Below are 24953 nucleotides of genomic sequence, written 5' to 3'. Positions count from 1 at the left end.
GTAATATGTTTGTTGGGGAGCTGTTGAGATCAGTCAGAACTGAAATAGTATTTTGCTTTGGGAGAATTTTGGGAAAAATATTTTTTTCAAATGAACATGTGTAAGTACTTCCTTATAACATGTAAACATAATTTTTTCCAAGTTATTTCTCTCAGTTGTTGGAGGAGCATGGTCCGTTGGACATGAGTAATAAAATGTTCTCTGAAGAATATGAATTCTTCCCAGAAGAAACTCGACAGATACTAGAAAAAGCCGGAGGTTTGAAGTCTTTTCTCTTGGGATGTCCTCGTTTTGTTGTGATTGACAACTGCATTGCACTGAAGAAAGTTGCATTGCGGCTCAAGAAAAAGAGAAAGAAGAAAAACATTAAGACAAAAGTGGAAGAAATTTCAAAAACAGGGGAGTATTTACGAGTCAAACTACCACTGAATCCATCTGCTAGGGAATTTAAACCAGATATAAAATCTAAACCAGTGTCTGATTTATCTTCAGCAGCAGCTTCTGAGGATGTGAAGCCCAAACCTATAGCTGCGAATTCTCCCAAACCAACCTGTGAGGCTGTGAAGCCGAAACCAATGTCTGATAATTCTTCTAGATCAGTTTCTGAGGATGAGAAGCCCAAAGAGGTCTCTTCTGATTCTCCCAAACCAGTGTCCGAGGATGCAGGTCACAAGCGAGTATCCTCTCATTCTCCCAAACCAGCTTCTGAGGATGTGAAACCAACCTACTGGACTCAACCCCATTTGGTCACAGGATACTGTACGTATCTCCCCTTTCGGGGATTTGGCATTACCCAGACACCACCGACGTACATAAATGTGTTACCGAGTTTGCCCCAGTACACTAACATTTACACACCCCTGGCCAACGTTTCTTCTGAGTATCAGCTGCAAAGATCAGTGCCAGTGGTGCCATCTTTTATAGCCAATGACAGACCAGATGAAAGCGCTGCTGTATATTTTGAGGGTCATCATCTGAATGCTGAGAATGCCCCTGGTAACCAGATCGCCCCTAAAACACAGATCCCTCAGGACTCTTTGGAAGTATCAGTAAAGACACAGCATAGCACAGATGGTGCTGATGCAGCCTTTAGTGAGTCTAACAGATGTGATGGTCACTGTGGAAATGCTGCCAACAAACGGGAAGTAAATCCAGAAACTACCAATGAAGTAACAAATACTCCACGTACACAAGTGGTTGCCATACAGGTAAGACTTAAATAGAAAAAAGTTATCTTAATACCGAAGTTAAATTTTCCTTCTTATCTTTCATTGCCATTATATTTACTAAAATCCTGTTTAACAATTGATTTTATAATGGTCATGAAATTTTTTGCCTGGAAATGTTTTAAAATATGAACCCTTTTGTAGGGCATGATGGGTAATGCAGAAATAATTTTGGGGTCTAGTAAATAATACACTTTTTTCCTAACCAAGTTTTATACCATCTGAGAAATAAGAGGAATCAGCAGATGGAGCCAAAACATCACTTTAAAAATTAGTTATGGCACCATAAGGATGATGTTGTTTGTTTCCATAGCACTTGCATGTCCTAACATTGAAGCCCAACATTGAAGCATCCGCTCGCCCATCCAGGCATAGTAGTGCTGGACCCAGGAAGCCTCCTTTCTTGGGGTGCTTGCCCCACAAGACTTTTACCGCATGGAGAATTAAGGGAAATGTGCTTTTTGCACAGGCAGCCCAAAAAAGCAGAGTCTGGGCTATATGTGTGACCAGTTTCTCCTACCAAAACAGGAGAGGAGAATGAGGGAATTAAAAAACAAAAAAACAAAACAAAAAAAACACAGGTGGAGAGAAATGAGAGATGAAAATAAAAGTTCCTGACAAGCATAGACTAAATTGACATTCTCCTGTAGTTCACTCTATGGGGTATGAATTCATTAACTGTTTGTTGGATTATCCCCCTCCTCATTACATTTTTGTTTTCTAAGAAAGCTTTGAAAGAACATGTTAAGGGGCACCTAGGTGGCTCCTTCGGTTAAGCAGCTGCCTTTCGTTCAGGTCATGATCCCAGGGTCCTGGAATGGAGCCCCACATTGGGCTCCCTGCTCAGCAGGGAGCCAACTTCTCTCTGTGCCCCTCCCCCTGCTCAACTTTCTTGTTTCTACTCACTCTCTCCTACTCTCAAAGGCTCTCTCTTTCAAATAAATAAAATCTTAAAGAACTTTAGAGTAATGAACCAAATTCTTTTTTGTTTTTACCAATTCTACATGTAGCTCTTTCCTATTACAAGTATTTGTAGGAAGTGTAAAACATTATTAAAATTGTCAAAAAAAAAAAACAACCCTTGAAAAAATTGGGGGCATGTCTTAAAATGTCATTACATGGTAGATTTATTTTACTAGAGCAATTGAGGTAAATTTAAGTGTTTGTTTTGCCCCAAAGGTGTCCTGGAATGTCACACATCAAGAAGTCAATACTGAACCATATGATCCTTTTGAGGCACAACATGTGAGTAAAAATGAATTATCATAACATTTCTCTTGTAAATTTTCATCCGCCTTTCATTCTCCTCTGTTTAAGAGACTGTTCAGAACAAGATCAGAAATAGGTATTTTAAACTATTTTTAATAGATAATTTTGTAATTTACCTTTAGGGAGATATTTTACAGATTGAGAAGGAGTACCAGGTTTTACAGGAGCAGCTTAAGGAGGCATGCGAAAATTATGAGCAGAGAAAACTCAAGGGCTCAGAAGAGACCAGGGATCTGGAAGAAAAGTTGAAAAGGAACATAGAAGAAAACAAGGTAATCCTGTCTGAAACTTCTCCATAGTAGCATGTGGCATGATCAAGAGCATTGTTGGCTGAACAGAGGATTTTTTTGTTAATGATGCCTATTTAAATTTCTCTATGACATATTGAAGTGGTAGTGTTTTTGGTGTTTCAGAAGCTCTACGTGTTGCTATTTAAGAAAAGGGCTGTGAATCTGGGTTTTCATTTATTTATAGTTCAGTTTGTTTCATTAACTAAACCAGTTTTGTGGTGACTTAAGTTTTGAGTTTATCCTTGCTTATACTGAGAGGTGATATAGCATTAGTGGTTCATAGTGGAAGTCTTGGGATCAGACTGACTAGGTTCGGATGAAGCCAGGTTCCATACTAGTCTCATCCGGGGCAAGTTATCTAACTTCTTTGTGCTTTCGTTTCTTATTTGAAAAATTTGGGTGATAATAGCTCCCATTTCTTGGGGTTAGATTAATACTTGTAAAGTTCTTAAAACTGCCTGGTGCATAATAGGGGGCTCTGTAAGTATTGCCTGCCATTGTTACTACTATTCCTACTACTGTCTTCACCTTATAATTAAGGAAGTGTGAGACTAACACATGGAGCTTAGGCATATTAGATCTGTGAAACCATTTAGAACATATTGTTTGAGTCTGCTGGTTTTGAGTTCCATTAGCTAAGATGGATTATAGTTATATGTAACTGGCTATTGGAGTAATACTAATTAGTGGCAAGGCCAGATTAAACTCGTAGGGAAACGGAATTAAAGATATAAGGGAATCATAGTGTGTTCTTTTTTAAAACTGAGGTCTTTTGTGTAGATGTAACAAATGGATGTTAGTTAATATAAGAAAGGAAGGATTTACACTTACTGTGGTAAGCAGTGTCTAACATAGAATTGCTGATCTACTATCTTGTACACCTGAAGCGAATACAACATGTGTGTCAACTACACTTAAGTTAAAAACAAAAAAGGAAGAATTTGTTCCAGAAGTCTGGTCAGTAGCTGGGGTACAATATTAAATAGAAGAAAGTTTGCTTGGTAGCACCTTAATAAGAAAATTCATTTATTGAGATTTAAGTACAGAAAAGGGTCAGTTTGTAAAGGTAACTGTTCTAACATTCCTGTTGTAATAGTTATAACATTCCCGTATAACTTGTTTTCACTTGGGATGGGACTGGGGAGATTTGAAGGATGGGAGGAATTAGAAGGAACCAGACTTTTGATCAGTTGCCTGGTTGAATGAGATCTTCCTAATTGGGAGAAGAGAAAATAAGCAAAAATAAAACCCTGCACAGTGACTAGAGAACACTAATAAGCTACCTGGGGGGCTTAACAAGATACAGTATTTTTATAAACTTTCTATTGCCTCAGTAAAATTCAGTTTTACTAAGTTTGTATAAGAATGCCTGTGGCCACCCGATGAAGTGAGGAGAGCAGATTTTCAGACTGCCAGTGAAGGTGGGCGTCTGATGAGTGAGGTTTCCTTCCCTCTGGCAGAGATTTGTCTAGCTTTATAAATTGCTGGTCTGACTGGGTCCTGTATTTGTACGGTTTATCAAGGCATCTTCGTACACTTTCTACACATGACCAAGAAATTCACAGCTAATCAGGTGCCCAGGGAGGAGGGCTGCTAAGGAGTCCCAGCTCTGACTGGGACTGGACTTCTGATTCGTTTTCTTTACCTTCACTGAGGCTCTGGGTCTGCTTTCAGGTGGTGGTTCTTAAGCATGTAGTCAGTCTGTTTTTTTTTTTTTTTTTTTTAAAGATTTTATTTATTTATTTGACAGAGAGAGATCACAAGTAGGCAGAGAGGCAGGCAGAGAGAGAGAGAGAGAGAGGAGGAAGCAGGCTCCCTGCTGAGCAGAGAGCCTGATGCGGGACTCGATCCCAGGACCCTGAGATCATGACCTGAGCCGAAGGCAGCGGCTTAACCCACTGAGCCACCCAGGCGCCCCAGTCAGTCTGTTTTTAAAAAGAGCCATTATTTGGTCCCCAACTTTCAGGCCTGTTAAATTGTTAGACTTCCCATATAAATTATGATATCAGGATAAGTTGCTCATCTGAGTTTTTAGGTGGTGTCCACATAGGAGCAGATGAGATGGAACTGTGGCCATTTCTTTATTAATCACGATTATGTTCATAATTAGCTTGTGGAGGAATCTTTTATAAACATAAAAAGAAATTTGGGGGCTTTTATTGATCTTTCCCTGGCCTTTTGATTCTCTAGTCACTGAGGTTATCAGATAATACTTTTACTTGAAAATTGCTTCCTACATACTACATACTGAATGTATTGGATGCAACATTTCTTCACATTGTAGAGAGGAGATAGGCAAGCCCAGGCCTCAGTCAGGCTGCCTAGGTTGAACTCCAGCATTACCATCTAATACCTTTGTGATCTTATTTTACTCAATCTCTTTGACCCTCAGTTTCCTCATTAGTAATACAGCCTCTACGTCATAGGTTTGTGAGACTCACAGGGGTGGTTGGAAAAGGGTGGGGTTGTCCAGAGATACCAGTAGAGTAGAAGGAAGAATCGTCCCACTTGACATCCACTCCGGCCCCTACTGAGAAAAACTGTTTACATAGCAATTGAACAGTGCTTAGCACATAAAAAGCACCAATAAAATCTGAGCTAACTATTTTAAATAGCTAACGGGGTTTCATTATTATGAGCTAGGAAAGGCCTCCATAGATATTTAGGCCGGTTATCTATTCTGTCAGAGGAGAATACATGTCTAAAGGCAGAGTTTCCTGTTGTTTTTAATGTACCTTTAACTTAAAACTGACAGATTGTAACTGATTACAGTATTGGTTCGAGAGCATATGTTCTTTTAGTTTATTAAGATAAAATTCACCATTCTAACCATTATGAAGTCTGTAACTCGGTGGTTTTCAGTAGACTCACAACGTTGTATGACCATTACCACTGTCTTGTTCCAGAGCCATTTCATAGCACCAAAAAGAAACCCTGTACCCATTTAGCAGTCATTCCTCATCTCCCCTAGGACGTGCATTCTTAAGGTGCTTTAATGAGATTTTCTTATAGCTAAGTATTTAAGTTCACTTCAGCTCTAGAAACAATCAAAATAATTTTGGCTAGAATAATTTATGGAGAAGAATTTTGGAACTTTGTCCTATATTTATATTAAAACAGAATCTTGGGTCCTGCTTGCCAAAAATTTTTCAGCCCACATCTGTGTAGTGGTGGGGTTCTTCTATTCAGTCACAATCTTTGCCAGGTTCAGCTTTTTTTTTAGTCTAATGTTTATGGAGCTCATTATGTGTCATACTCAATTGTAAATTTCTTACATGAATTATTTGATTTCATCTCAAACAGTCAGAGTATACTAGTGCTATAGTATAGTACACTAGTATTGTCTCCACTTTACTGTTCAGGAAATGGAGGCAGGATCAGTTAATGCAGCTTGTTCGAAGTCATGACAGTACTGAGTGGCAGAATAGTTAGTGTCAGGCTCTAGGTCCCTTGCTTTTGTCTTCCCTTAAGACAAGGGGAGATGGAGAGGAGAAGAAAATTGAGGGAAATTGGAAGGGGATGTGAACCATGAGAAACTATGGACTCTGAAAAACAATCTGAAGGTTTTGAAGGGGCGGGGGGTGGGAGGCTGGGGGAACCAGGTAGTGGGTATTGGAGAGGGCACGGATTGCATGGAGCACTGGGTGTGGTGCAAAAACAATGAATACTGTTATGCTGAAAAGAAATTAAAAAAAGAAAAAAGAAAGAATGTCAATTCCACAGGCAGTTGAAAAACCTTTCTCAGCACTTTGTGAGCAGGATAGGTGCAGCAGTGAATCATTGCCATATAATAATGTGAGTAGCAACCGCCTACAAAACCTCAGTGACATAGACAGTAAACATCAAGGGTGTGAGTCTGTAGGTTAGGTTATCCCAGTTGGGCTTGGCTGCTCAGCTGGGGCTCTGTTGTTCTTGGCTGTGCTTGCTCACATATGTGGGGTCACCATATTTTGTGTCCTCTTACATCAGAGAACATCAGGCCTGCACATTCTGTGAAAATTGTTTGATTTTTTGCTAGTATGTTGTTGAGGATATTATCCAGTATTTCATTTGACAAAATTTATTAGATGCCCCCCTCTAAAGAAGACATACAAATGGCCAACAGACACATGAAAAATGCTCAATATCACTCGGCATCAGGGAAATACAAATAAAAACCACAATGAGATACCACCTCACAATAGTCAGAATGGCTAAAATTAACAACTCAGGAAACAACAGATGCTGGCAAGGATTCAGAGAAAGGGGAACCCTCCTACACTGTTGGTGGGAATGTAAGCTGGTACAGCCACTCTGGAAAACAGCATGGAGGTTCTTCAAAAAGTTAAAAAAATAGAGCTACCCTATGACCCAGCAATTACACCGCTAGGTATTTATCCAAAGGATACAAATGTAGTGATTCGAAGGTGCACATGCACTCCAGTGTTTATAGCAGCAACGTCCACAATAACCTAACTATTGAAAGAGACCAGATGTCCATCAACAGAGGAATGGCTAAAGAAGATGGGGGGTATATATATGCGTGTGCATATATATATATGTGTGTGTGTGTGTGTTTATATATTTATAATGGAATATTCATCAGCCATTAAAAAGAATGAAATCTGGGGCGCCTGGGTGGCTCAGTGGGTTAAGCCGCTGCCTTCGGCTCAGGTCATGATCTCAGGGTCCTGGGATTGAGTCCCGCATCCGGCTCTCTGCTCAGCAGGGAGCCTGCTTCCCTCTCTCTCTCTCTCTCTCTCTCTGCCTGCCTCTCTGCCTGCTTGTGATCTGTCTGTCAAATAAATAAATAAAATCTTAAAAAAAAAAAAAAAGAATGAAATCTTGCCATTTGCAACGACATGGATGGAGCCTAGAGGGTATTATGCTTAGTGAAGTAAGTTAGAGAAAGACATACCATGTGACCTCATTCATATGTGGAACTTAAAAAACTGAACAGATGAATATAGGAGAAGGGAAGGAAATAAAACAACGAAATCAGAGAGGTGGACAGACCATAAGAGATTTTTTTTTTAAGATTTTATTTATTTATTTGGCAGAGAGAGATCACAAGTAGGCAGAGAGGCAGGCAGAGAGAGAGAGGAGGAAGCAGGCTCCCTGCTGAGCAGAAAGCCCGATGCGGGACTCGATCCCAGGACCCTGAGATCATGACCTGAGCCGAAGGCAGTGGCTTAACCCACTGAGCCACCTAGGCGCCCACCATAAGAGATTCTTAAGTATAGAGGACAAACTGAGGGTTGCTGGAAGGGTGGTGGTTGGGGGAATGGGGTAACTGGGTGATGAGTTAATGCCTTAATAGGAGGGCACGTGATAGAATGAGCACGTATGCAACTGTATGCAACTGATGAATCACTAAATTTGATCTCTGAAACTGATAGTACAGTATATGTTAACTAAATTGAATTTAAATTAAGAATTAACAAAAGATAAGCCGAGCTTTGTGCTGGACTTCTGGGACTTTTATGAAGCATCCTCTTTATGAGACCCTGAGAAGTCATTTCGCTCTGCTTTCACTACCTGGGCTTCTCTGTGCAGCAGATTTGTTTTTACTTTGTGACTGTAGCTCACTGTATTTCCTCTGACTTTATCTGCCAGAAAGGTTTTAAGCTATTTTAAGAATGGTTAGGGCCTTATGCCACTCATTTTTGTTTTTTAAGATTTTTATTTATTTATTTATTTATTTATTTATTTATTTATTTTAAAGATAGGGAGAGTGCACACACACAAGTGGCGCAAGGGGCAGGGGGGAGGGAAAGAGAATCTTCAGCAGACTCCGCACTTTGTGTGGAGCCTGACACAGGGCTAATCCCACAACCCAAGATAATGACCTGAACTGAAGCCAAGAGTCAGCTGTCCAATCAACTGAACAACCCAGGTTCCCCATGTCATTCATTTTTATATTGTTCTCACTCCTAGGTTTATATTACCATTTTATCTTTTTATTCTGTTTTCTTTACCAACTTAACAATCTTTCTATTCTGTCTTTTATTTTTTTAAAAAGATTTTATTTATTTGAGCGAGATCACCAGCAGCAGGGATGGGTAGAAGGAGAAGCAGACTCCCTGCTGAGCAGGGAGCCTGACTCAGGACTTGATTCCAGGACCCTGGGATCATGACCTGAACCAAAGGCAGATGCTTAATAAACTGGGCCACCCAGGTGCCCCTATTTTGTCTTTATAACTATATTTATTTAATCTATATATATATATACACACACACACACACACACATTTATTTATTTAAACTTTATCATGTATGTGTGTGTGATATGTGTATATATATGTGTATATATGTATATGTATATATATATATGTGTATATATATGTGTATATACACATATCACACACACATACATAGTCAAGGGTACCTCAGTTGTTTATTTTGGAACAAAGTTGAGGTTTAAGAAAAAGGTATGAAAAGAAAAAAGAAAAAGAGGTATGGAAACCAGATATTTTCCCATTGAGGAAAAAAGCCATCGGAAATTGTTTATGTCAGTAAGCTGTGCATATAGAAGATGCAGTTGTGTATAGTCTGTTTTTTCTTTTCTTTCAGTGTTTCAAAGAAAAGGATTCAGATCCTTGTCTTTCATGTAGTCAGAGATAGTCTCTGACAGCATTGTGAGGCAGCTGTGTTGTTAAAGGGCGGTTAGTTCAGACAGCAGATGAACTCATACAGCATCTTCTGTGGCTGAGCTGTGTGTGTGTGTGTGTGTATTTTGTGCCTTTTAATACTGAACTCCTTTTGGTACTTGCTGCCGAGTAGGTTCTTGTGCCCTACTGTAACCTTTTGGTTATACATCATCTCCTGGCCAAGGGGCTAAATCTGAGGTGAACTCGTTGGCTCGTTGGAAGCTCAGCATAGGTGAGAAGCAAGGTCAGCTGGGTTACCAGCAGCAGGGTTTGCGTATGGACATTGGTCATGGTAGTAGAATTGAACCAGGTGCAAGACAGGATTTTGTAAGTAGAATAGACATGGTAGTCACCCCAGTGACAGTAATGATTCAGTGATTCACAGTGTAGCAGCAAGGAAAATGTGAGTAAAACTGTCCCCATGCCAGAAGGAATGTCACTGAAATGTCATCGAACCTCTGCTGCCTAAAAACAGTTGGCCTGTGCATCTCAAAGCTAATGAAATCAACCCTACCCCTGCGGTAGGACTTGGAAGTCTTGAAGGACCTGGACTGTTAGCAAATCTGTCACCCAGGATCATCACAGACCTTGGCGTCTAAGGCTTAAGAGGGAGAAATGTCCTTTATCTAAGTCGGGGTTGTCTTTGGCTGGAAGACCATCACTTCCCACAGAGTCCGTGTAGGTTGGCCTCAGGTACACCATCCTCTTTGAGGGAGGAAGCCCCCAATTTCTGTATCCAAACCTATATCCTCAGTAACCTGGTCACATTCTCAGCAGTTGTTGATATTAGTAGAATTCAAACTAGAAAATACTGAAATTTAAACTTGTTTCTTACAAACATTGCTCTATTCCGATTCCCATATTATTAGAAATGTTAATATAGAGAATGTTTTACTTGTAAATGATGTGTATTTACAAGCATGTGACCCACCTATACCCCTGCCAATATCGAATGGACATTTTGAAAAATGATGTAAAACTTTGAGAGAATGTATAGGTTCAGAAGAAGTTTCAGAAAGCAGCACCTGCATAAGAAAGCTAACAAGGAAGGCTGGGTCTCAACACGGTGTTTTACCTAACCATCTGGGGAAGGGTAACTACTTCTGCTTCAAAGTACAGGTTTTCACTTGTGTTTGTCACACTGCTGGAAATTCTGGTGGTTATCTCAACCCAAATGCCCCTGTGACCGGCCAGAAACACCACGTTTATTCTAAAAAGCGAACAGAAACTATTGGACTTGCCAAATGTATGCAGACTACGTTAGATTAGAGAGTCACTGAGCTGAAAAGTGAAGTGTGAACACTTCTAGGCAAGCTGAGGGGATTCTTCGGAATCCCTTAGTGTAGTTAGGTGCTCTGAATGCTGAGAGACATGAAGTGAGGAAAGACGTTTAAGTACGCACTTGGAAGGTGGGCATGCCCTGGCTCGGGTGCTTAAATGAGGGCTCAGGTGAAACTTGGTGTGGGAGAGGGGCCCTTGGAGGACAGAATGAATGTCAAAAGAGAGAAGCTACTGCAGACAGACATGAATCTTTTCAAGCAGATTTCAGAGGAGATTCTGCACGCTCCTCTTTGCCTTCCCTGCCCCACCTCTCTCTCTCCAGGGTTAAGACGGTTTTACACAGACTCTTCGTGGTCTGGGGACTTGCCCCATTAACTCTATAGCCCTCCATGTATCCGGTTTACCATTATAGCCAGGAGCTTCCTGGAAGGAATTGGTGGACGTTTAACTGACATTTCTAACATGGCTTTTCATGGGGAAGTGCATTCTAAGTGACAGCCAATCGAGTGTTCAGCAGACTTTTGGAATAGGGTGGGAGTTGCCCATATTGGGAAAGGCTGCTTTGAGGAGCATAGCACACTGTGCTAATCTGTGCTAGAATCCAAGTGCCTGTTGTACAGAGAAATATGGCTTAGAAGCATGTTGTTCCTTTATAACTCGTTATGTGGAAAGCTGTTTGAATTCACTGAGTATTTTTATTCCTTTGACTTTTAGTCTCTGTCAAACACTTGTAAATTTCTGCCGTGTCCCATCAAAAGGACTGCAGGGTCTGAATTACAGAGTTCTCACATATTTTATTGTTTATTCGTAGATTTATTTAACATCCGAATCTAGGTTAACATCCTTTTTTCATGTCCTAGATTAGTACATCTTCTGTGCTCTCCTTTTTTGCTAAGGGGATTTTTAGCTATTCTTTGAAAGTAGAAACCTATCTTTAATTCTGTCAACCTCTACTTTATGTCTTCATTCTACTTAGACTCATGGTTTCTCATACGTCCTCTTCCTTTACAGTTTCCCTTGTTTCTTTTTATCATCCCTACTGTTACCACCATCATCCTTATTATCTCTCACTTGGGGTGTTACAGTGAGATTTTAAAAGATTTTACCTTCGGGGCACCTGGGTGGCTCAGTCAGTTAAGTGCCAGACTCATCTGTGTTCATCAGGGATATTGGTCCATAGCTCTCTTTTCTGGTGGGATCCTTGTCTGGTTTTGGGATCAAGGTGATGCTGGCCTCATAAAATGAGTTTGGAAGTTTTCCTTCCATTTCTATTTTTTGGAACAGTTTTAGGAGAATAGGAATTAGTTCTTCTTTAAATGTTTGGTAGAATTCCCCCGGGAAGCCGTCTGGCCCTGGGCTTTTGTTTGTTTGGAGATTTTTAATGACTGTTTCAATCTCCTTACTGGTTATGGGTCTGTTCAGGCTTTCTATTTCTTCCTGGTTCAGTTGTGGTAGTTTATATGTTTCTAGGAATGCATCCATTTCTTCCAGATTGTCAAATTTATTGCCGTAGAGTTGCTCATAGTATGTTCTTATAATAGTTTGTATTTCTTTGGTGTTAGTTGTGATCTCTCCTCTTTCATTCATGATTTTATTTATTTGGGTCCTTTCTCTTTTCTTTTTGATAAGTCGGGCCAGGGGTTTATCAATTTTATTAATTCTTTCAAAGAACCAGCTCCTACTTTCGTTGATTTGTTCTATTGTTTTTTTGGTTTCTATTTCATTGATTTCTGCTCTGATCTTTATGATTTCTCTTCTCCTGCTAGGCTTAGGGTTTCTTTCTTGTTCTTTCTCCAGCTCCTTTAGGTGTAGGGTTAGATTGTGTACCTGAGACCTTTCTTGTTTCTTGAGAAAGGCTTGTACCGCTATATATTTTCCTCTCAGGACTGCCTTTGTTGTGTCCCACAGATTTTGAGCCGTTGTATTTTCATTATCATTTGTTTCCATGATTTTTTTCAATTCTTTTTTAATTTCCCAGTTGACCCATTCATTCTTTAGAAGGATGCTGTTTAGTCTCCATGTATTTTGGTTCTTTTCAAACTTCCTTTTGTGGTTGAGTTCTAGCTTTAGAGCATTGTGGTCTGAAAATATGCAGGGAATGATCCCAATCTTTTGATACCGGTTGAGTCCTGATTTAGGACCGAGGATGTGATCTATTCTGGAGAATGTTCCATGTGCACTAGAGAAGAATGTGTATTCTGTTGCTTTGGGATGAAATGTTCTGAATATATCTGTGATGTCCATCTGGTCCAGTGTGTCGTTTAAGGCCTTTATTTCCTTGCTGATCTTTTGCTTGGATGATCTGTCCATTTCAGTGAGGGGAGTGTTAAAGTCCCCTACTATTATTGTATTATTGTTGATGTGTTTCTTTGATTTTGTTATTAATTGGTTTATATAGTTGGCTGCTCCCACGTTGGGGGCATAGATATTTAAAATTGTTAAATCTTCTTGTTGGACAGACCCTTTGAGTATGATATAGTGTCCTTCCTCATCTCTTATTATAGTCTTTGGCTTAAAATCTAATTGATCTGATATAAGGATTGCCACTCCTGCTTTCTTCTGATGTCCATTAGCATGGTAAATTCTTTTCCACCCCCTCACTTTAAATCTGGAGGTGTCTTTGGGCTTAAAATGAGTTTCTTGGAGGCAACATATAGATGGGTTTTGTTTTTTTATCCATTCTGATACCCTGTGTCTTTTGACAGGGGCATTTAGCCCATTAACATTCAGGGTAACTATTGAGAGATATGAATTTAGTGCCATTATTTTGCCTGTAAGGTGACTGTTACTGTATATGGTCTCTGTTCCTTTCTGATCTACCACTTGTAGGCTCTCTCTTTGCTTAGAGGACCCCTTTCAAGATTTCCTGTAGAGCTGGTTTGGTGTTTGCAAATTCTTTCAGTTGTTGTTTGTCCTGAAAGCTTTTAATCTCTCCTTCTATTTTCAATGATAGCCTAGCTGGATATAGTATTCTGGGCTGCATGTTTTTCTCGTTTAGTGCTCTGAAAATATCATGCCAGCTCTTTCTGGCCTGCCAGGTCTCTGTGGATAAGTCAGCTGCCAATCTAATATTTTTACCATTGTATGTTACAGACTTCTTTTCCCGGGCTGCTTTCAGGATTTTCTGTTTGTCACTGAGACTTGTAAATTTTACTATTAGGTGACGGGGTGTGGGCCTATTCTTATTGATTTTGAGGGGCGTTCTCTGAACCTCCTGAATTTTGATGCTCCTTCCCTTTGCCATATTGGGGAAATTCTCCCTAATAATTCTCTCTAGTATACCTTCTGCTCCCCTCTCTCTTTCTTCTTCTTCTGGAATCCCAATTATTCTAATGTTGTTTCGTCTTATGGTGTCACTTATCTCTCGAATTCTCCCTTCGTGGTCCAGTATCTGTTTGTCCCTCTTTTGCTCAGCTTCTTTATTCTCTGTCATTTGGTCTTCTATATCACTAATTCTTTCTTCTGCCTCATTTATCCTAGCAGTGAGAGCCTCCATTTTTGATTGCACCTCATTAATAGCTTTTTTGATTTCAACTTGGTTAGATTTTAGTTCTTTTATTTCTCCAGAAAGGGCCTTTATATCTCTTGAGAGGGTTTCTCTAATATCTTCCATGCCTTTTTCGAGCCCGGCTAGAACCTTGAGAATTGTCATTCTGAACTCTATATCTGACATATTACCAATGTCTGTATTGATTAGGTCCCTAGCCTTCGGTACTGCCTCTTGTTCTTTTTTGTGTGTTGAATTTTTCCGTCTTGTCATTTTGTCCAGAGAAGAGTATATGAAGGGGCAAGTAAAATACTAAAAGGGTGGCAACAACCCCAGGAAAATATGCTTTAACCAAATTAGAAGAGATCCCAAATCGTGAGGGGGGGAGAAAGGGGATAAAAAGAGGTTCAAAAAGGAAGAAAGAAAAAAAAAAGAAAAGAATTTTAAAAAAAAGAAAACACCTAAGAAAAATATAAAAAAGAAAAAATATATGTATTAGATAAACTAGTAAAAAATCGTTAAAAAAGAAAAAGGTAACAGTTAAAAAAAATTTTACCCGAAGGTGAGAAAAAAAAACAAAAAATGAAAAAGAAAAAAATTAAATTAACCGCAATACTTAAAAAAATCACAGGGAAAAAGCCATGAGTTCTGTGCTCAGCTTTCTCCTCCTCTAGAATTCTGCTGCTCTCCTTGGTATTGAAACCACACTCTTTGGTAGGTGAACTTGGTCTCGGCTGGCACATACCTCAATATCATCAAAGCCATCTATGAAAAACCCACCGCAAATATCATTCTCAATGGAGATAAACTGAAAGCTTTTCCGCTAAGGTCAGGAACACGGTAGGGATGTCCATTATCACCACTGCTATTCAACATAGTACTAGAGGTCCTAGCCTCAGCAATCAGACAACAAAAGGAAATTAAAGGCATCCAAATCGGCAAAGAAGAAGTCAAATTATCACTCTTCGCAGATGATATGATACTATATGTGGAAAACCCAAAAGACTCCACTCCAAAACTGCTAGAACTTATACAGGAATTCAGTAAAGTGTCAGGATATAAAATCAATGCACAGAAATCAGTTGCATTTCTCTACACCAACAGCAAGACAGAAGAAAGGGAAATTAAGGAGTCAATCCCATTTACAATTGCACCCAAAACCATAAGATACCTAGGAATAAACCTAACCAAAGAGACACAGAATCTATACTCAGAAAACTATAAAGTACTCATGAAAGAAATTGAGGAAGACACAAAGAAAAATGGAAAAATGTTCCATGCTCCTGGATTGGAAGAATAAATATTGTGAAAATGTCTATGCTACCTAAAGCAATCTACACATTTAATGCAATTCCTATCAAAGTACCATCCATCTTTTTCAAAGAAATGGAACAAATAATGCTAAAATTTATATGGAACCAGAAAAGACCTCGAATAGCTAAAGGGATATTGAAAAAGAAAGCCAACGTTGGTGGCATCACAATCCCAGACTTCAAGCTCTATTACAAAGCTGTCATCATCAAGACAGCATGGTACTGGCACAAAAACAGACCCATAGATCAATGGAACAGAATAGAGAGCCCAGAAATAGACTCTCAACTCTATGGTCAACTAATCTTCGACAAAGCAGGAAAGAATGTCTAATGGAAAAAAGACAGCCTCTTCAATAAATGGTGCTGGGAAAATTGGACAGCCACATGCAGAAAAATGAAATTGGACCATTTCCTTACACCACACACGAAAATAGACTCAAAATGGATGAAGGACCTCAATGTGCGAAAGGAATCCATCAAAATCCTTGAGGAGAACACAGGCAGCAACCTCTTCGACCTCAGCCGCAGCAACATCTTCCTAGGAACAACGCAAAAGGCAAGGGAAGCAAGGGTAAAAATGAACTATTGGGATTTCATCAAGATCAAAAGCTTTTGCACAGCAAAGGAAACAGTTAACAAAATCAAAAGACAACTGATAGAATGGGAGAAGATATTTGCAAATGACATATCAGATAAAGGACTAGTGTCCAGAATCTATAAAGAACTTAGCAAACTCAACACCCAAAGAACAAATAATCCAATCAAGAAATGGGCAGAGGACATGAACAGACATTTCTGCAAAGAAGACATCCAGATGGCCAACAGACACATGAAAAAGTGCTCCCTATCACTCGGCATCAGGGAAATACAAATCAAAACCATAATGCGATATCACCTCACACCAGTCAGAATGGCTAAAATCAACAAGTCAGGAAATGACAGATGCTGGCGAGGATGCGGAGAAAGGGGAACCCTCCTACACTGTTGGTGGGAATGCAAGCTGGTGCAACCTCTCTGGAAAACAGCATGGAGGTTCCTCAAAATGTTGAAAATAGAACTGCCCTATGACCCAGCAATTGCACTATTGGGTATTTACCCTAAAGATACAAACGTAGTGATCCAAAGGGGCACGTGTACTCGAATGTTTATAGCAGCAATGTCCACAATAGCCAAACTATGGAAAGAACCTAGATGTCCATCAACAGATGAATGGATCAAGAAGATGTGGTATATATACACAATGGAATACTATGCAGCCATCAAAAGAAATGAAATCTTGCCATTTGCGACAACATGGATGGAACTAGAGCGTATCATGCTTAGCGAAATAAGTCAAGCGGAGAAAGACAACTATCATATGATCTCCCTGATATGAGGAAGTGGTGATGCAACATGGGGGCTTAAGTGGGTACGAGAAGAAGAAATGAAAGAAGATGGGATTGGGAGGGAGACAAACCATAAGTGACTCTTAATCTCACAAAACAAACTGAGGGTTGCTGGGGGGAGGGGGTTTAGGAGAAGGGGGTGGTATTATGGACATTGGGGAGGGTGTGTGTTTTGGTGAGTGCTGTGAAGTGTGTAAACCTGGTGATTCACAGACCTGTACCCCTGGGGATAAAAATATATGTTTATAAAAAATAAAAAATTATATTAAAAAAAAAGTGCCAGACTCATGATTTTGACTCAGGTTATGGTGTTGGGGTTATGGGATTGAGCCCATGTCTGGGCTGCATAATCAGCACTGAGTCTGGTTAAGATTCTTTTTCTCCCTCTCCCTGTGCTCCCTCCCACACATGTGCTGTCTCTCTGTCTCTTTCAAGTAAGTAAGTAAGTAAGTAAGTAAATAAATAAATAAATAAATAAAAATATTTTTTAAAAAAAGATTTTACCTTCTTCTACCTAGAGTTCTTAACATTGAGGGTTATAATTCATACTGAGCTGTGAAATCAGTTTAATAATGATGACTGGCATTGTTTTTAGTAATTGAATAGAAATATCAGAAAGCATCTCAATAAAGGCAGTTCTCTTTCAGTTGTGTGTATGTACATACATACATATGTTACATACACATGTTATGGATCATAATTAAAATGTATTTGTTATTTTGGGTCACAGTCAAGAAGACGTGAAGGCTACTGCTTGGTCTATCGCTTTCGTGGGACTTCTTACCCAATCCTAATCCATCTCTGTCTTACAGAGCTGTTTTTCCAAAACCAGAATCTCATCATCTCACTGCCCTGCTTGAGACTTCACCCGCTCGCTGTGGTCTGCAGGAAAAAGTCCACCCTCCTTACATGGCTTATAAGACCTTGAATAATTTGAACCCAAAGCATCTTGGGTACTATTCTCCCTGCCCTGCCTTCCATATGTCTACCTTGTGTCCCAGCCACATAGGGCCTCTTGCTTTTTTTTAGACATGCTGTACTCTTTTATCCTTCTGCCTGGCCATTCCCGCCGCTTGGAATCCACTCTCCACATGGCATCTCATCTTTTTTTTTTTTTTTAAGATTTATTTATTTATTTGAGAGAGAGAGAGAGCCGGAAGGAAGAGGAGAGGGAGAGAAAAACTCAAGCGGACTCCCTACTTAGCGGGGCTTGAACTCATGACCCTGAGATCAGACCTGAGCTGAAACCAAGAGTCAGATGCTTAACTGACTGAGCCACTCAGGTGTCTTGGCATCTCATTTTTAAAGACAGAAATCAGAAATCACTGATTTTGAGAAGCCCTTCTTCAGTACCAGATAGTCAGTCATGTCTCTGTGCCTATATATTTGACAGCCTCCCCCAGCCTGACTGGGGAGAGAAAGTGAGGGCCGGTGAGGCCCAGGGCTTTGTGTGTGCTGCTAAACTGGAGTCCTTGATGAAGCGAGCACCACCACAGTTCTGGTCCTTGGGTGTTTGTTTTTGTTTTGTTTTGTTTTTTTAAAGTAAATCTTCCTATTTAAGTACTTTCTAAACATGTTTTTAGATCTCAAAGACAGAATTAGATTGGTTCCTTGAAGATCTGGAAAAGGAAATTAAAAAATGGCAACAGGAGAAAAAAGAAATCCAAGAAAGTCTGAAAGCACTAACGAAGAAAATGAGAAAGGTTTTAAATGCCAGTGAGACGTAAGTAACGACTGAAAGGCAATGATTTTTATTGCTTGGGGGAGGGGGTTGTTAACATTTTTCGGGCTATGTCAGGTAAAGTACAAACTTAAATATTGTTTTCATCACATTTTTTAGAACATTCAGTGGGAAACTGTTTTACCTAAAACTTTTCCTAAACTTACCCTGTTGTCAGATAAAATGGGACTATGAATCAGCAAAGAACTGACTTCCTTCTAGTTGGAACACCACCCCCTTCCTGTGAACATTACCTTTGACCCATGTTTTCCTTATCTGTAAAGTGAGGGGCTTGGTCTAGATCTAAGGCTCTTTCCTGCACTAGGATTCTGAGATGATTATTTATATTACTTTCATCTTGAATCTTTAGATTATTAAAATTTGGTCTTATGGTATGAGGGATTTGGAAATGCATACAGGTAAGCAGTTGTCAGATGGGCCACGTTTGTTTTGAGATTCTCTGTGATCCATTCCTAATCCCTCTCCTCCCTAAAAAGTGATAGGTCATATGATTCCTGACCTTAATTGTTACCTACCACCTTGTAACAAAACACCTAAACCTGGTGGCTTAAATTAGCAGCCATTTTATTTGATCCTCATCTTGGAACTTGGGCTGAGTTCCACTGGGCTGTTATGCTAGTCTTGCAGGTGGTTCCCCATGTGCTGGGGGCTAGACTCAGCTGGGATGTCCTGGCCTCTTGTCTCCATTTAGTTTCAGGGTTGTTCCCTTTCCATGTGACTTTTATCTGTTGGTCTCTCCATGTGGCATGTGGTCTCCAGCATGGTAGACAGACTTCTTATGTGGTACCAGAAGGCTTCAAGGATATAGGAGTGGAAGCTGCCGTGCCTTCTGAGGGTCTGGACTGTCAGAGCATCGCTTCCACCACATTCTGTTGTTTAAAGCAAGTTGGCAGGTCTGCTTTGCATTTAGGGGCATGAAGAATGGGAGGCATGGTTCACTTGTGGCCATGCTGCCACACTCACCGTTCAGGACATTTGTACTTTTTCCATTAGCCATGCCATATGATCAGACGACTTTTACTACGAGTCTTGCTGGCATTACATTTGGGCCATTTTTAGGTAGTCCTTAAGAGAATGATGATATATAAAACACTGCCTGTGGCACGTCATTTTGCGTATGCTCAGAGTAGAGTAGTTCCGTCAGAACACATTTATGGAAATGATACTGTCTGTAAAACTCTTTACAGTATTACCCCCTGCCCCCCACCATTGTCACTTTCCATGGTTTCAGTTACCCTCAGGCACCCGCAGTACAGAAGCTCAGATGATCCCCCTTCTGACATGTCAGGGGATCAGTAGTAGCCTAACACTGTGTCACACACCTCACCTCATCTCACCGCATAGGCATTTCATCATCTCACGTCATCATAAGAAGGGTGAGTACAGTGCAGTAAGATGTTTTGAGGAAGACCACATTCACATAACTTGCATTACAATAGATTGTTATAACTATTCTAAGTTATTATTATTTATTGTTATTAATCTCTTACTGTGCCTGATTTACAACTTGAACTTTATCATAGGTGTGTAGGTATAGGAAGAAACATAGATTCAGTACAGTCTGTGGTTTCATGCATCCATGTGGCGGTCTTGGAACCTGTCACTCCATGGATAAGGGGACTGCTATGCCTCTTAATATTTGAGCATGCTAGTAGTTAAGCTATTCAAAAATTCAGGATTATTTATATTTAATATATATTTTTGTATACTCAATTCAAGTTTACTATCAAATTAGATAAAATAAATGAGGCTATTTAAAAAATATTTTCTGTACTATCATAAAAATTAACTGTTTCTGTTGCGGAATAAGGTTTTATTGATTTTTTTTCACTTTATTAATTTTTTCTTACTTTTTTCTGTTTAAAGATAAGTTACAGACTTCTCTATGTGTATTGTTTTTTTTTAAACTTTCCAGATATTTTTATTTCCAGATAAATTTTTTATTTAGATTTTAAAGTAAAATCTTAGAACCTTTTGGATCTCTTAGAGAAGTACAAAGGATATGAGAAATGATGGCTGTCCAGTATTGAGTACTTAGAGGAGGACATATTTTACAAAAGGAGTGAAAATGACATTTAAATGTTTAGGTTCTTAGAATTTTTAGCAAGTAGAGATGATGAAAAGAATGAGAGATGGGAGAGAATGAAAGAAAGGCAGAGTCCATCTTGTACAGGGTTTTGCTTTATTATTATTGTTATTATTTTTAAGATTTTATTTATTTGACAGACAGAGAGATCACAAATAGGCAGAGAGAGAGGGGTAAGCAGGTTCCCTGCTGAGCAGAGAGCCCGATGCGATGCTCAATCCCAGGACCCTGGGATCATGATCTGAGCCGAAGGCAGAGGCTTAACCCACTGAGCCACCCAGGCGTCTCCAGGGTTTTGCTTTAAAATCGAAGACTTATACACTTTGTTTTGTAGGGTTATCAGACTGGATGTATGTATGTATGTATGTATCAGACTGGATGGATGTATTAACTGGGCTTTAAGTTCTGTTTTAAAGACTAGAAGGCTATTTTCATTTTGAGTGAGAGCTGCTGGTTCTGCCAATCATAATCAACAACACCTGCACTCTTCTGGGTCACGTTGAACCCATGGGGCTGTCCTTACAGTGAACTGAGATAGGATGGTCTACACTCAAACATATGACCCAGGGTGAAGAAAAGGTTTCTGCCCTCCAGGCATGAAAGGAAACCCACCCGAATTCTTTGCCTGTTTCTAAGATAGTAGAAATAAAATAAAAACGTAGGAATTTACAGAGAATTCAAAAAATGTTTGAATGGATATAGGTAGAATTTACTATGTGGGATCGTGTCTTTAAAAATATTTGAGGGGTGCCTGGGTGGCTTAGTGGATTAAAGCCTCTGCCTTCGGCTCAGATCATGATCTCAGGGTCGTGGGATCGAGTCCCGCATCGGGCTCTCTGCTCAGCAGGGAGCCCGCTTCCCGCTCTTACTCTGCCTACCTCTCCATCTACTTGTGATTTCTCTCTGTCAAATAAATACGTAAAATTAAAAAAAAAAAAATTAAAAAAAAATAAAAATATTTGAAAATTAAAACAAAAATAAAAAATAAAAATATTTGAAAATTAATTGAAATTTGGTGATTTTCTTTCATAGACGCACCCAGGAAAATGATGGAAAGGAAAAGGAACATGAATTACTTCTGGATCAGTCCCTTGAAATCAGGCAAATTAAGCTTAAATTTGTTTTTACTGTCTTACTATACTTTTAATACCAGAGGCCCCAGCACATTAGGCTTCTAAGTCTATTGTTGTAGCTTGTTTATTTAAAAAAAAATAATTATGTGTTTCTGCTCTTGTTTTTATTTTATTCTTTAAAGTAACATGTAAATACATTTATTCTTTGAGTATTTTTACTTTATGATGTTCCTACTACTTTATTTCACATTGTCAGTTAAAAATCCTGAATTTATTATTCTTGACTACTCTTCTTTTGAATTCTGAAACTAAAACTGTGTTTTTTAAAACCTTTCTTTCGTGTTACTTAAAATAACAATCTCAACTTTGCCATGGTAGTTTGTTGCTCTACAGTAATAAGTTTATTTAAGATTTTTATTATGAACCTGTAAAATGTTTTCGTTTTAATCTTTATTAACGGAAATAATGTGTTTACATACTGGTAGCCAGTGTATCCAGTAGTTAAGCAGTTGTGTTCGCATTTCTTGTTGAATATTATTTCACATATACATTTCCATTCACGTCATGATTCTTGGCCTCTCTTTTTAACTCTTATAAACATATTGCCATGAATAACTTTGTACAGATCACTTTTTTCCTTTGAGTTATTTCCTTGTAATGTGTGTCAAAACAGAATTTCTGACAGAAAGGATGAGGGAATGTTCTGTAAAGCTTATTGATAGAGTCAGATTGCACTCCACCTGTCCTCATAAAAAGGACGAACCGGTTTCTCAGCATTTCCACCAAAAAATTTTATATGTTCCTTTGATCATTTGTGAAGTGCCTAAAGGATGTATGAGTCTGAGTATTCAATAGTCAGATACTAGGCAAGAAGGTACTTTGGAGGATGTTGTGTAAGTCTGTCTGTGGCATGATTCAAAGCTAGGCCTTTGGTTATCTCCCTGGTTTGGTTTGGTTTGGTTTTGTTTTCAAGAATTTTTTTCCTTAATATTTGCAGTAATACATTTACAAATGAGAAAATGAAAGTAGAAGAATGTATAAAGAAAGGGAAGGAGAATTATGAAGAGAGTCTTCAAAGAGCTGTGGCTGCAGAGGTGAGTCTAAGACACTTGGTGATGGACAGTTACGGCAACGTATGTTTACTTTCTCTTCAATTATATATGAGTCATAACGGCATTGCCAAAAGGTGTGGAGTCTAGGGGATATCCTGTCACGTTTTTTTACCCTTAAACTTACATTGTGTTACATAGCTATACTCACGATGTACACCAGATTTTGCGATCTGCTTAACTATTATTGTAGTTCAGTCCTTTTCCATGCTGTACACTTAGAATGGCTTTATCATATGTAATTAAGTGATATACCATGAAGTAGCCAACCATAAAACATACTTGCCAGTACTATTAATATACTCTCAAAAGGAAAGAATATGCTTTTCCCCGCAGAAGAACATATACCAATGTCAGTGTACTGTTTGAGACACTGCTAAGACAAAAATCAAAATAATGACCTCTGGCTTTATTTTATTTAGTTCCCAAAATATGGCTGTCTTTGTTTTTCCAATTGAGAAGTAATGTTCTTGGTTGGTGTTGATATCTGTGATTATTCTGGGAAATTAAAAAAAAAAAAAGCTTAGCTTACGTAGTCTACAGATGCACTTTTGATTAAATATCGACTGTGCAGTTGCTTCTAAGGATAAGAGGGGGGAAGAAAATCAAAGTACGTATATTTTTGGGTCCTATGCCCATATCTGTATTCATAAACTTCTTCAGGTCCCATTTACCACCATTTGGACAGCCCGTCTACCTCGTGGGTCCGGGACTGACACCTGCATTAAAACAAAGCACTTCTGTATTTCTGTAGTGACTTAACGAAAATGGCCAGTAGGCTTATCGGGAAGCTAAAGAGTCTAAAGTTTTAAAAACCTGCCCCAAAGGCTTTTGAAGTTCATAATGAGAGCAACTTCTCGGAGGCCTTTGAATTTGAGAGGGTGCAGCCTTGGGGTTATTCTGCAAGCCCCTGGCCCTCTGCTCTCCAGGAACAGGACCATAGGTAATACACATCAGGTGTGTCCATGCAGGTAGCCTGGCTCGGTGCTCATACATGGCTCAAGCAGTAAGCCATGTGGAAAGTTCCCTATCTGAGGAAATGTATCATTGAAGGTAAAATAATTTTACTGTCATTATGCTACTCTGTATTTAAATCCAGTTTTGTTTAATTCCTATTCACTTGTGTGAAATTATGACATAATCCAGGTTCTAGTGATTCTGTCATCATCTGTCATTTAAGAAGAAACTTGAAAGTAGTTCAGAATGTTTAGGTTTTAACAACCTAAAATAGTTTGTTTCACTATCTTAAAATACTTAAACACTCTCTAATCTAATATTAGGTATCTGTGCTTGAGAACTGGAAGGACATGGTTGTGTACAAATTACAGATCCTGGAATCACAGGCAGAAGGGTATCTTAAGAGCCTGAAGCTTCTGGGCAGGTACTGTGTGGTATCACAGATGTTCGTTCTGGCATGTCATTTAGTAAATCCAGGTTAGAGCTGATTTGAGAAAAAAATGTTTATATTAGACAGGACCTTTTTTTTTTTTAATGTGGGCTGGGCATGGAGGAAGAAGGGGCTTGAACTCATCACCCTGAGATTAAGACCTGAGCCAAAATCAGATGCTTAACTGATTGAGCCACCTAGGCGCCTCAAGACCATTTTATTTATTTATTTTTTTTAAAGATCACATGTAGGCCAAGAGGCAGGCAGAGAGAGAGGAAGGGAAGCAGGCTTCCTGCTGAGCAGAGAGCCTGATGCGGGGCTTGATCCTAGGAACCTAGGATGGTGACCTGAGCCAAAGGCAGAGGCTTTAACCCACTGAGCCACCCAGGCGCCCCAAGACCCGTTTTAATAGTTAAACAGTCAATACATGTTCAATTGTAGAAATATCAAAATATACAAACAAAACTAATAAAGATTATCCATAATTCTAAATTGATGTGTAACTAGTTAGTATTTTGGAATAAATCATAATCATTAAATGTTTGAAAAAAAAAATTTATGGGTTTTTTCCACCAACTAATATATAGGAAGCTCACTTTCATGTCAATAATTACATTTCTCTAACCTAATTTTGTGAAATTGGATAGTGTTCTTGCATACAAATGTGTTTTGATTTA

General features: G+C 39.1%; 1 protein-coding gene across 2 annotated transcripts in view; it reads left to right on the top strand.

The window, feature by feature from the left end:
* The window catches only part of TTC3 (tetratricopeptide repeat domain 3), a 130063-nt gene that overhangs the window by 89195 nt on the left and 15915 nt on the right, over window positions 1-24953 (top strand). Inside the window, exons 33-39 of one of the 2 annotated variants that reach the window (XM_045084512.1) lie at window positions 143-1208; window positions 2406-2471; window positions 2618-2767; window positions 18464-18603; window positions 21740-21808; window positions 22778-22874; window positions 24170-24270. In XM_045084512.1, the coding sequence (XP_044940447.1) occupies window positions 143-1208; window positions 2406-2471; window positions 2618-2767; window positions 18464-18603; window positions 21740-21808; window positions 22778-22874; window positions 24170-24270 (1689 nt within the window). The remainder of the gene's footprint in view (window positions 1-142; window positions 1209-2405; window positions 2472-2617; window positions 2768-18463; window positions 18604-21739; window positions 21809-22777; window positions 22875-24169; window positions 24271-24953) is intronic. The other variant, XR_006607937.1, reaches the window with a different exon arrangement.

Source organism: Mustela putorius, unplaced genomic scaffold, assembly GCF_011764305.1.
Source record: "Mustela putorius furo isolate JIRA1106 unplaced genomic scaffold, ASM1176430v1.1 tig00000765_pilon_pilon_pilon, whole genome shotgun sequence".
NCBI classification, from domain to species: domain Eukaryota; kingdom Metazoa; phylum Chordata; class Mammalia; order Carnivora; family Mustelidae; genus Mustela; species Mustela putorius.
The sequence above is the reverse complement of the archived record's forward strand: the minus strand, read 5'-3'. Positions and strand labels throughout refer to the sequence as shown.